Below are 14,070 nucleotides of genomic sequence, written 5' to 3' on the forward strand. Positions count from 1 at the left end.
CTCGTGGTTTGATCGATTTGAGCAACCATAAACGACGCAAAACATAGGCATTTTGAGTGTGTTATAGTGCTTCCTAATGTAGAAAATCACTTCCTGCCCTCCATCTGCTTTTCGCGCCATGGCAACGCAGTGGCGTGACGTCACGTGAAAACAAGCTATAGCACATTTAACTTTAAGTGTGTCAAACTAACACCCCTCATGGATATAATAGCTACACTACTGGTCAAAGTCTCTTATGCCCAACAAGTCTGTATTTATTGGATCAAAAATACAGTAAAAAGTTTGAATTTAAAAGAACTGTTTTCTCTGTAATTCATTCCTGTGCTGGCAATTTTTAATTTTTTTCCGCATCATTTCTTCAGTCTTTAGGGTCACATGACCCTTCAGAAATCTCTCAAATGTGGCGATTTGGTGCTCAGTTATTATCAGTGATTATTGGTGCTCAATTATTAATAATGGTTCTTAATACTGTATAATCAGTGTTGAAAACTGTTTTTACTGCTTAATATTTTTGTGGAAACCATTTTTTTTTGTTCAGGATTCTTTGATGAATATAAGTTCAAGTTTTTTTTTTTTAAATAGAAACCTTTTGTAACAATATAAATGCCTTTACTGTCAGTTTTGATCAATTTTATGCATTCTTGCTAAATTAAAGTATTCTTTTCTTTTGAATGGATTGTACTGTATCACAGTTTCCACAAAAATATTAAGTATCAAAACTTGTCAACATTAATAAAAATCTTGAACAGCAAATCCGCTTAATAGAATGATTTTTGAAAGATCATGTGACACTCAAGACTGGAGTAATGATGCTGAAAATTAAGCTTTTCCATCACAGGATTAAATTACCTTTAAAAATATATTCAAATAAAAAAAGTTATTTTAAATTCTAATAATATTTCACAATATTACTGTTTTTTTTTTTTAAATGGAGCCTTAGTCTGGATAAGTGACATGAGAAAAATCTGAATTATTTCAATCTTTTGACCGACAGTATACGTGCGCCTGTATCGTGATCTTATGTCCTGCCTCTCAAGACAATGCAGTGTTTCTAAATCGACAGAAAGTCAACACTATTCTGTCTGCCACAGTCTGCTAAATGGTTTTGAAAGAATGAGGCAATGTTTACCATTTGCCTTTCTCATACTATAAACCAATCTGACAGGAGAAATTAGGGACATAACTCTGAAATCCTTTCCAAAAGCCTAAACATTCTTTCTCTCTATTCACCTCTACAGGCGTTCGACTACGAGCAAAAGAAGTTATTGGCGACCAAAGGTATGTGACTGACAAATCAAAACGCAGTTAAAGCCATATACCGAATTTTAAGAGTGTCTCCCACCCATCTATATTGTTAAAAACAATTCTGCGGGTAGCCGGTTTGAGGAATTGGAAACCGGTTATGTTTAGTCTAGTGTGCCAGCAATGAACAAAGCAAGACTACAGTGTCTTCATAAGCTGAATGTCTGGCAACGAGTAGGGTGTCATTAAAGTCCTGTTTCACATTCACGGTAAATAAACTCTACCTCATAAAGCTTCTCCACACATCACGTACTGTGTCCAGTGTTCATACTGTAAACTATGGGCCTGAGAATGCGGAATGTATCCAGTGTTAATGCTTTTCTTTACCTCATACTGTTAACGGTTCTTTGTTAATGATTTATGTTGGAACTGTATTGAAATGTGGCACAGTTGTATTGTGAAACTCTGGGTTTTGGCCGATTTAGCACAATGTTAGGGAATTTGCCATTCAATTCTAGATCAACTAATTATAACTTGTTAAACAAAATGTAAATCTAATTTGTTCATTTGTTTCTCTCAGACCTAGTCCATCTGTGTCGTCTTAGTTTTACTTTCATGGACTTTTAGTTAGCATTCATCGATCCCTATTTTCATTTGCTCTTTTCCCGATACTCTTTTGTCGTCTTGGCTACTAATATGGTTTGTCATTTGGTTCAGCTGTGTTCACCTTATCATTACCAGTATAAATTGCTGTTTTTTCAGTGTTCTTTGTCCAGTATTTTTTGTGTCTACGTGCTGTTTAGTTTGCCATTACCTTCGGATCTACCTGTGTTTGCTTTACTTTATTAAATTTGCTACTCAATTGGCATGTGTATATATATATATATTCATTTATTTGACTTTTTTACAACTAAGATGCCATGACAATTGCATCACAATTTCTCCCCGAACATTATCCTACAGTGTACAGAAAAAAAAAAATCATATTCATTGCTTTAAAATTAATATTATACAATTAAAATTAATAATTAAAAAAAAAAATTATATATATAATATACTGTATTATATAAAATTATATTATATTATATTTTATATATTATATATTATATAAAATATATAATGGAATATAAAATAAATATGTTGTAAATTGTAATGTAAATATATATATATATATATATATATATATATATATATATATATATATATATATATATATATATATATATATTTAGGACTGGATAATTTTTAAAGAGATTCACATGTGTGATTCTGAATAAAGTGTGATGCAGCGACTTAGAAAAGTTGTTTAAATGCATCTTTTTCTGTGTTTCTCTTTTCAGCCATGTTAAAGAAGCCAGTGGTGACGGAGGTCCGTACCCCCACGAACACATGGAGCGGTCTGGGCTTCTCAAAGTCTATGCCTGCAGAAACTATTAAGGAGCTGCGCAGGGCGAACCACGTCTCTTATAAACCTACCATGTCAACTACATATGAGGTAAACTCAATAACTGTAGCAGATGTGAGAAGCATATGCCTCGCACTATGCTGATTGTAGTTCATCCGGTTCATCCGGTGCATATATGCTTTTATTATTTTGTATTGATGCATCACTGCAGGTTTTTTAGTGGAATAAACATGATCTATGATGTGTATTTGTATAAGGGGTCGCCTCTAGCCCTGTCCCGCTCCAACAGTCGAGAGGGGATGGCGAGTGGCAGCGACTCGGATAACTGGAGGGAAAGGAATGGGAGCGGGCTCCCGATACACAGCGAATTCCCCTCTCCCATCAGCCCAAAAAGGAAGCAGAACAAAACAGGTGTGCTCTTCAGTCAACAGGACTGTATTAATGTGACTAAATAAAAGGCATAGGTTTTTTAATACTTATGATTGACCATTAAAATTACACAAATTACAAAATATCAGTATGTAAGTGAAATTAAAAGTCATTTAAAACATCGTTTAACTTTATAAGTGACAAAATTTAGACAATACATAGGCAGCTCCGTTAACAAACACTGATTTTACTCTACACAAGAAACTCAAACTAGCATGTTCTAGATTTTAACGTTAGCATGTTACAAAGCTAACTTCCGGTCGCTTTATTACTGCAAATCACTGTCACTGCCATTGTGAAGAAGTGCATTCAAGCATACCTTTAAAACAAATACTTATTACGCAAATAATATTCTTTAAATGAATAAACGTCAATGTTATGTTTACAGACACTTAATTGCATTATATTTGCAACTAAATGAAATTAAAATGAAATCATAATTATGTCAATTACTTAGAATAGTTAAAGGAAAATGTGTTCTAGTTTAAATTAAGCTTAATATTGCTTTTTTAACATACTTAAGTAGAACTTAAGTACATCTTCATATTTATAGTTTCATAATTCTACTGGCTTTGAAATTTTGTACTTTTGAAAAATTGTACTGCCGAATATACTGACAAGCATTTGTGGTCAACTAAAATGTAATTGCATGTAATTTATACTGAAACTTCTATGTCTTTAAATATATTTGTACATATATTTAAAATGAATTTACTTTAATTGTAACAGCGTAAAATTCAAGCATTTTACTTTAGTCAGCACATCAAAATAAGTACTTTAAATCACAACAAAAGATTATTAAACATAATGATTTAAAACATACTTAAAAGTAAAACTATTTGACATTTATTACGTACAAAATGCACTTATTAAAAGTGTTAAAAGTGTACTTACAGTAAGTATAATATTATCTTTCTTTCCTACACTTTATTTTAACTTTATCGCTGTTACGGTACTGAGTAATAAGTACTGAGTAATATTAACGAACATGTATTTACTAGAGGGTTAGGTGCATGTAATTATGCATAATTTACTTTTATTACTATGGTAAATACATGTAATATGAAACAAGGACACTGTAAAATAAAGTGTAACCAAGATTTGAAGTACACTACAAGTGCACATTAAATAAAATTAAGCGCACTTGTTTTTCAACGCATTTTGACATTTTGATCTGTGAAGCCTTAAAATACTGTTTTGTTTGGCAGCTCTTTAGTTTAAGTGAACAGTTTGGTAACCTGGTAAACATTGGTAACTATTTTCTAATGTATTTTTGGGTTAGAGCACTACCTAAGCAGCAGCAACTACATGGACTGCATCTCGTCAGTGACGGGAACTAACGGCTGTAATCTCAACACATCGTTCAAAGGATCTGATCTGCCTGAGCTCTTCAGTAAACTTGGCCTTGGGAAGTATACCGACGTCTTCCAGCAGCAGGAGGTACAGACGAGCCTGCCGATATCTTCTCTATTAGTGTTGCTGTTTGATATGAGAGCACGTAAATGAGTTTTAGATGATTTCTGTCACCGGGAGGTTGTTTTTATGTTTTATGTCTTTCAGCGCTTAGACTATTTTATCTTTAGAACTTTATTTATCAGCACAGTCTTTGGCAAAATAGGCTTTTATGACGCACCATGAAATATTGAAGTGAATAGATAACTCATTTTTTGAATAAACACATCTGTCAGGTTTGATGTAATTTGGATATACATTTTTTCATCTCATATATATTAGATTTCACAATATTTCATATTTTTTATATTTAATATGTATTATTTATAAATGACCAGCTACAATTTTATAATGTATGGCTTTTATTAAAAGAAATACTCAATGTACTAAACCAGAAATGACTTTGTGTTGAGCCACAGCATTGTTACGGAGAAATACTGTCAGTTTGACAGCTCTATGTCACTTGTGTGTGCTGTCTGAAACTGGCCTAAGGTTACTGTGACGCAACTTCCAGCACAGAACTGAAAGCCTTGGAAAAGCCAAAAGATAGATCTGTGATTCATAGTACAATATGCCAAGCACTGTATTTCCAGATGCCAGAGATAACACTGTGGAGTCCAATGTTTGGTTCTGGCTTTTATCTTGTAAACACATCTTCAGAAATTTAGAGTAAGAGAGTAGTGGTCAGTGCACATGCACTCAGATGCAGGTTTGATTCTGGAATATGTCTCTCTGACCACACAAATTTACCAAACTAAAAATGCAATTTCTATCTTTTTATCAGATTGACCTTCAGACATTCCTCACGCTGACTGATCAAGACCTGAAAGAGCTCGGCATCACTACATTCGGAGCCCGCAGGAAAATGCTGCTGGCCATCTCAGGTCAGTTCCCTTTCAAACAAACAACTAGGGTTGTCCCAATACTATTACCAGTAACATTTAAGGATTCTCTGTACACAGATCTGATCTTTTTTGTTGTACATTCACTGAAGACATACTATTTACACTTAAATAAATAAAATCAATAATACATGGCTGCCAGTACCTATACAGTATAAAGCTGAAACATACCTAAATCTGTGCCACCTGACAAGTGAAAAACTTCCCTTTTGCCAAATAGGTTAAACAACTTAATCAACCATTTACTCTAAATCCACTTACCAGAGTCAAATAGCTCTTGATTTAGTAGGAAATACTTCTTAGCAAACTTTTAGTCACAATGGTGTCAACTTATATTATTCATGGGTGCAATAATTTAAAGAGTTGTAACGTTGTTACAGCACGTTGTAAGCAGCTTCTAAAGACTAAAAAGAATCGTAAATATGGTGAGAATACACCAAAAAAAACATAAATACGGTAAGAGCGCCGTGACGGAAAATCTGAAAACCTTGTTGTTTGTAGTCAACATTTCAAACTGGATGACCACAAAAACAATGTCCAAATGGAGAGGAAAACTGAAAGAAACTTCCTTTTTTTCTCAATAATGCTGTTTATAGAGTAGACATACTGTAGTATGATAACATTTTCAGTGATAAACCTACTCTTACAATAACTGTTGTGTTAATAACCCTCTGTTGATCCGACCGTCCTTGGATGGGGATAAAACCATGCGGAAGTATAATCTGTAGTTTTCACGAAAGACCTGGAGCCATTAAAACCTGTCAATAAACATGAATTTCTCAGTTTTAAATTTTCATATACTGCCGACATTGTAACAAAACAAAGATGGTTGAAAATTGGCGGTTACACTTTGATACCAAGAAGTTCTATTAAATGTTCATGTGTAGAGTGATATTGATGTAAGCACTTTTCGAAGAAAACCCACACAAAAGCTCATGTGATTGCTAAAGCAGCCAAGTAATTGCTTTATTTTAAGGTACCGTTGTTACAGTGTAATTACACAAATAAATACTGTATTAGCAAAGACTTTATATATGCAAAGATGTTGCACTCATAGTACTATGAATGGGAGAAAGGGCAATGCACAATATGGTGGAATAAGTCCTGCCTTCTAAATAAAAGAGCCAATCGCCAATTGTTAAAGTAATTACGTCACTGCAACTGCCTTAAGAAGCTCAGAGCCGTTAGAATATCTGAGACACATGCGCATTGACTGGTCCAGCCTAAGAAATGCCTTTTTTTTTTTTCGATTTAAGTTTAGAAACAACATTTCGGAGAAAGTTGTTCTCAGAATTCATTGGTGATTTCAAATATCAAATTTAATTGTCAACTTGGTGAACAGCTCTCTGGAGAATAGCTTCCAGAGAGAAAACGGTTCAAAGATGGCTGCCGAGTGAAATGACTTTCCTTAAAGGGACTGTGGTACTTAACAGCGCAGTCTCATCCCAAGACGTCATATAACTGACGTCTTGGGACGTCTTTTGACCATACGTCAATATCCGCCTTTTTAGGGCCCCCTTAAACGTCGGTAGATGACGTTATCAGATCCTAACTCTACCCCAGACCTAAACCTACCCCTAAACCTACCCTTTCACCTAACTGACGTTAAAGGTAAAGCGTCAGTTGTATGACGGCCCGGGATCGTCATATACCGACGTTTAAGGGGGCCCTAAAAAGGCGGATATTGACGTATGGTCAAAAGACGTCCCAAGACGTCAGTTACATGACTTCTTGGGATGAGACTGTGTTATACTTAACTACATGTACTTAATATAAGGTAAATGTTTGGTTTTAGGGTTAGTTGCTTGTTAATATGCATAATTTACTGTTATTACTTAGTAAATACATGTGACTTCTGTAATTACTACACCTTAAAATAAATTGTTACTGAAAGTTTAATATCAAACTTGGTACCAACCAATAGAACATTAACCATAATAGCAGATGGACACAACATGCCATGCAAGATTTTCCTTTTTAATAGCTTTAAATAATTTGGACAGCTGCAGAGTTTGGGGATTACGGTTATGATTTATTGAGGTGTCAGAGATGAAATTGGATTTGGTTTTCTACTTGCATAACCGGCCAGGGTTGACTGACTGTCCGCAACCCAGCATGACAGCAAGTGGAAGTGACAAGCTTGGCCATTAGACATCTAGAACATCTGTGATATATTTTGACCACCCACTGCTAGATAACCATAATGATTTCCTGCAGTCTGGCCAGGATATTTACTAAAACAAAAACATTGTTCCTGTTTTATCAGCCCCATGGTTTGAGAATACAACACAATGCCTGAGGTTGAGGTAGCTCTTTCATTGTTAAAAGTGAAATTATGGCACAGATGGGATTCCAAAGTTTAGTGGTACGAGGAGGACAGGAAATGACCACAGGCCCGTGTTTATTTCCCTGACTGACCTCAGATGTCAAAACACAATCTTATTGGGCTGATGCAAGTTTGGTCCTTATGAGAGAAATTTCCTCCTTTGCTTGAGTCCTCTACAGCAAAAAGGAAACATTGGCATTGCAAAACACACAAAAGATCTATCACCCCCCCAACCAAAAATAAAAAAAACATAGTGCGAACACTCTGAGCTTCCGAAAACATTGTGAGCGGTCAACATAGGCAGCATTTTAAGGTAGTATAACTTATTTTGACCAATTTTTATTTTTTTAACTGAAAAATCACCTTGTCTGTTTCCCCTGATTGTTATAGATCTTATTGTGAATGATTAATCTGTGCATGTTTTATTTTTTTAAAATGTTTTGACTGGATCTTTTAGTAACATCCAGTCAACAACCGATACATAGAACCAAATTTCTACCCTACATTGGTTTCTTTTTCCATAATCCGTTAAACTTTGATGTACTTCATAATACAAAAAAAGATCTGTCTCTACTTGTGCTTCATCATCACTTTAACTTGCATGTATGCAGTGTAAACAATGAATATTTAAGCCCTCTTTTTGTTTTGACAGAGCTGAACAAGAACCGAAGGAAGCTCTTTGAGCCGCCCAACATCCGCTCCTCATTCCTGGAAGGGGGCGCCAGCGGTCGACTGCCACGCCAGTTCCACACAGACATTGCCAGTGTGAGCGGGCGCTGGTGAGCCCATGCCAATGCATCAACGCACAGCCTGAACTGCACAAATTCCCATTTCCCAACCTGACATAAAATACTGGACCAAAACCCGGGCCTTCTGAAACTGTGCCAAATAAACAATGTCCATGAAACAGAGGTTAAGGGTCAAAGAACTGTTGAATATTATAAGCAGTATGGTACATTATGCAATATGGTACTCGTATTAAAATGAAGGAAATGTTGTGAAGTAACATTGGAGCTCCTGCACTGTGCTTGTAAATGGAGCAGGTAGACTGTTATTTATATGCTTGTCTTAGGCTTTGCCATACTAATTCTTTGCACTTTAAAAAAAATGCTAAATGCTTTATCTATGGACAGATTTGCCTGACTAGATACGCTTGGATCTTGCTTAAATACAAGCCAAAAGTGTTCTGCACAAATTATCCATGTTGGAATCTTATCTCATCCCATGGGCTGCACCACAGTGAAGTCACCAGCCTGTTGTAATTACTAATGGACCTTAGTCAGAGTAGACGCATTCGACACAAATAAGGAGTGTATATCCATCACAGACTTGTTTTCATTCAGGTCAAATTAAATATGACATCTACCCTAACTAAGGTCCATTTACCATTGTCTACATAAATTTGTTCTGAGCCTATAAGTTGTTTACTCAAAGGGATAGTTCACAAAAAAAGGAAATTTCTAGCATCATTTCCTTTATGACTTTCGTTCTTCTATGGCAAACAAAAGAAGACATTTTAAAGAACGTTTTTTTCACCATACAATGATTGGCGCATTGGTGGCCGCTCACTTTTTCAACGGCGTCAAGTATTTCTTTCATTCATTTCTCCCACAGGGATTTTAAAAAAGTCTTTGCTAAAGAGTTTTAAGCCATGAGCCAAACCAACCAGCTACAAGGTGAACAAACCAGCTACAACATTACAAATTTTGACTTAAAGCCAGTGTTTGAAAATTGACCAAAAAGACAAAGGTACAAGACTATGTGGTGAATGGCTTTAGTGAAGGTAAGAACTACAATCCCATTTAGCATTGCGACTAAAATAATCAAATTAATGCAGTTGATTATATTTATAGAAACACTATATTTTAAGTTTATTGCAAAATATGCGTACAAGTACAAACATTTATATATTTTAGGGTAACACAGTTTCATCCCAAGACGTCATACAACTGACGCTTTTGACCATACGTCAACATCCGCCGTTTTAGGGTACCATTAAACGTCGGTTAGATGACGATCCTGGGGCGTCATCCAACTGACGCTTTACGTTTAACCTCAGTTAGGTGACGAGGTAGGTTTAGGTCTGGGGTAGGGGTTAGGATTTGATAACGTCAAACGGCTGATGTTGACGTATGGTCAAAAGCGTCAGTTGTATGACGTCTTGGGATGAGACTGCGCTGGAGGGAGACTGAATTGATTGCTTAATTCATCGTGCTTCGTGAAGTGGGGTGGTGCTAAAGAGATCTGATTTGGTATGATTTGGTCGTCACAACTGATTGGTGGATTTTTCTACACAGTATCATGGGTTCCATGAAAATCATCTATTAATTACGACTATTTTAAAAATAATGCAAATGAATGCTTCAGCAAAAGTATATGCCATTGATTAACAACATTTAACAGTCTATTAGTTATCATAAAAAATAATTTCCCAATGAAAACAGAGTTTTTACTACCAAAACCCAACTGTCTCACACTATGGGGTCCAATACAACTTTAGACATTCATTGAATAGACAAAATAACTTTTGTGTTTCTGCAGAAGAAAGAAGTCATGCAGAATTCTTAGATGAGCTATACCTTTAGCTGTTGGCTTTACAGTTTATAGCCGGACTGTCAGTAGTAGCTCTCTAAATAGTGCCTCTCTTTAGCCACTAACAGAAGTGCAAATTACATCAGCTCTGTTTCAACCACCTTCCTGAATGCCACAGACCACAAGTCTTCACTGACCGCACTTGGAATTCTTCTCCGAGCCAACCATGGCTTAATCCATGGCTTTTCTCCTGCACGCGACCAAAGTCTGTGCTGCTTTCTTAAGCTCTAGACTTCCTGCACTGTTTAAAGCGGCTCGTTTACCTCTTATCTTCTCTCACCATAGTTACGCTTCGTATTCCCGTATTCTTCGGATATTTCCAAAGCACGTCTTTCAATTCTAACTATATCTAAAGCTGTGAATGTTGCCAGATGTACTCCGAAGTATTGTTACCACCAAGTGCCTTTTGTCTTGCACTATCAACTTTTCCAAAGTAATCAAAGATTATCGATCTCTCAAAGGTACAGTGTTTAACTGGGAAGTACCACTTACAGAGCAATCTTGCAGTGCATTGCTTTATCTTTACATATGGTATATAATTAGTACTTCCATTTAGCTCTTAAGTACTCTTAAGAATTTGTACCTTGTGATAAAGGTACTATTTAAGTTTGTATTTTGTGTATTGTCTTATTATAGACTTTTTTAAGTAGTTTGCTTTGATAATTTACAGACAGTAGCAATCAACCAATCAATCAATTTGTGTAATGGTTTGTAATGTTTTTTTTTTATGAAATTGAGACTGACAAATGAGTGAAACAATAGCTCTCTGTGTAGTCTAAAATATTATCAGTAATAATAAAATGCAACAGACTATGCAAAGAATCGCTTTGCCATTTTAGGTTTAAATGTTTCCGTTCAAGCACATTCGCTTTTGCGTTTTATTGGTTGTTCCTTGTTTTTGTTTTGTTTTTTAAAGCAAATTAATTTTATAGACTTTGTTTTCAGTAAATTGCTACTTTGATATATCTTAGATTAGTGTCTTTTATATGCATCAAATGCTGTTTTAGTGAGAGACGAATTGTAATTCATTTGTAGAATTGTTTTGTTCTCTTCCTAAGAGGGAAAAATAAGGGACGTCTTAATTTTCTGACATGGCCTTCACATGGCCAGCACGTTTTTGAGTATTTTTTACCAAAGTCAAATGCGTAACCTCTGGGTTATGAGGTTACATACATCATGTGCACAAATGTACAGAGCAGTGAAGCACATTAACCAGTATTATTCTTCCAAATGTACGTTAGTTGGCCAGTGCCTTTGGGATTGACTTTTCTGTGAGCTTGGCGCAGATTTTGTAATATACAACATTGTAATGTTCTATGACGATGGTCATAAATTTGTATAATTGCCATAAATGTGGTATTGCTGGATGGTCTTTATAAGTTGGAGGTGTTATGAAAGAATAAAGCTTTGACATTTTATGTTGGCTATTCCACCATTTGTATGATTCTCATGACATTTGGGTCTGACGTCTAGCTTCGTGTATTTAAAAATGCATACATATTACATAATAAATCATTCCCCTCGTTAGTGGCATGAACATCTGTGAATGTCCTACCCTATCTCACGACCAATTCGTACGAATTCGTACGAGTGATTAAAAAGTGGCTAATTCGTACTAATTCGTACGACCTCACTCGTGCGAATTCATACGATTTGTCTAAACCCACGTGACGGTTATGTTTAGGGGCGGGGTCAGGGGTAGGTCATTCGTACGAATTCATACGAATTGGCCAATTCGTAAAATATGTACGATTTAGCAAAAATCGTACTAATTTGTACGACTGAGGTCGTATGAATTGTTACGAATTAGCCACCTCGTAAAATTCGTACGAATTCCCGTGAGATCGGGTTGGAATGTCTGACTATAGATGTAGTAGCAGTAGAGAGGAAAAAGACTAGTGTTAACCAGACGTGATCCAATAAGAGTCCGAGACACAAAATGCATCTGTCCACACCAGAGGCCAAACGACTTCAAGACACGACAGAATCAATCAAAAATCACAGGCAATCAGAAAAGTATGTGGGCTCTCTCTGCTAGCGCACTGCACTGGCAAAGAAATAACTATCGCTATAATCAAATTTATCAACACATTTTTAAAATTATTAAAAATACACACTGAGTGGCTGATACAATATTTGTCATAGAATACACTTGTTTGTTCACTGAGTTAACAGTTTGACTTTGAATGTTCTTGTTTCCTTTCATTTATTTTTAATGAGGCTCTAACAAGGAGGCTAAAGACCGCAGTCTTTAGTGTTGGTTGCTAGAGCGCCTCTTGAGATCAGGGGAGTGAGGTTTTAGCTGGCCTCTGTTACACTCACCCCTAAACCTCACTCCCACCCAGGTCACAGCACCAATGTAAACCCTCAGGTCCTACTCGTTACATCCACATCAAACTCTTTTAACATTAAATTAAACACATGATCAGTACCTGAGATTATCATTGTCTTATACTGCAATGCTTAAATCTGATTGGTTGACGAATGTTCTAAGGTGTGCAATTATTTTCAGGGAAACACACAGCTAAAGTAGTTACAGGCAAGTCTTGACTGCATTATAGTTCCATATCACTTTGTCAAATGATTTCAGTTATTTCAAAGGTCAAAAGTTTACAGTATTCAGCAGAAAAAGAACCAAAACCCACAACAACACTGACTAAGCAAATAAATATAGTTAACGATGAAAACGACAAATTATTTCCATATTTTTTGCCACAAAGTTACATTTCATTATGTACGGACAGCATATACTTTCTCTGTTGTCAGCTCTGATCTTCAAAAACCTTTAGTCTGGTTTCAAAAGCAGCCACTCAACTGAGACTGCCCTGCTCTTGGTTATTTAAGACTGGCAAGAGCAGCTTCCAAATCCTCAGTACTCATCTTGCTGGTTCTGTCTGCTGCTTTTGACAGAGTTATCCACCAGATCCTCCTGTCAGTTCTCAAGATGAAGGGCATCTCAGGAACCACACTCCAATGTTTTACCTTTCAGATAGGTCCTTCAGGGTGTCGTGGAGGGTTGAGGTGTCTAAGTCGCGATATCTATCTACTGGGGTGCCTCAGGGCTCAGTACTTGGACCCTTTCTCTTCTCATCACTAGGATCTGTCATTCAGAAACATGGGGTTTCCTATCACTGCTGTGCTTATGACTCAAAACTAACTCTCATTCAATTTATGTAAATTGTACGATGATGACACGTGCAAGTTAGTATAAAAGAATAAAACGTCATCAGCAGCCAAACGGCAGCTGACTTGAAGCAGTGCATGCCGGTTAGAAATTGTTTCAGAATTGAGACAGAGCCAACGCCACATCGCTGTGACGTTCAATATGGCATCGAAGTACTGTGAGAGCGATTCGAGAGCAGATGGCTGACTCAGCACAAGCTCTGCTGACGACTCAACAGTTCAACAATTGGCCAGATTCGCAGCATGACAACGATCACGTGTGTTTCGTGTTTATTCTGACACATTCAGTTCCCCTAATGCTCACAAATTGTATTTTTATAACAGAAAAAGTTCTTTTCATGTATAGTTACAATGTTATATTGTATCATGAATATCGAAATAAAACCGATAAAAATCAGACGATCATGCTGAATTTCTGACACTGTCCGAAAATTATCACAGGCTATCTTTGGTCGCAAGACCTAGACAACGGCCGTCTTTGAACCTCTCTTTGGAGGCCACGACCACAGAAATCACCACAATTGGTCATCTTACGTCTG

The 14,070-nt window shown here is 36.3% G+C and overlaps 1 protein-coding gene across 2 annotated transcripts in view; it reads left to right on the forward strand.

Moving 5' to 3' along the window:
• The window catches only part of bicc1 (BicC family RNA binding protein 1), a 105,842-nt gene extending 94,076 nt beyond the window's left edge, over positions 1-11,766 (forward strand). For both annotated transcript variants that reach the window (XM_089121982.1, XM_039653314.2), the window contains exons 16-21: positions 1,239-1,278; positions 2,583-2,737; positions 2,905-3,058; positions 4,359-4,516; positions 5,313-5,412; positions 8,409-11,766. In XM_089121982.1, the coding sequence (XP_088978108.1) occupies positions 1,239-1,278; positions 2,583-2,737; positions 2,905-3,058; positions 4,359-4,516; positions 5,313-5,412; positions 8,409-8,539 (738 nt within the window). In that variant the 3' untranslated portion in view covers positions 8,540-11,766. The remainder of the gene's footprint in view (positions 1-1,238; positions 1,279-2,582; positions 2,738-2,904; positions 3,059-4,358; positions 4,517-5,312; positions 5,413-8,408) is intronic.
• Positions 11,767-14,070: the final 2,304 nt, after the last annotated feature.

The sequence above is a fragment of the Pimephales promelas genome, chromosome 17 (genome assembly GCF_988280905.1).
Source record: "Pimephales promelas chromosome 17, fPimPro1.hap1.1, whole genome shotgun sequence".
NCBI lineage: Eukaryota > Metazoa > Chordata > Actinopteri > Cypriniformes > Leuciscidae > Pimephales > Pimephales promelas.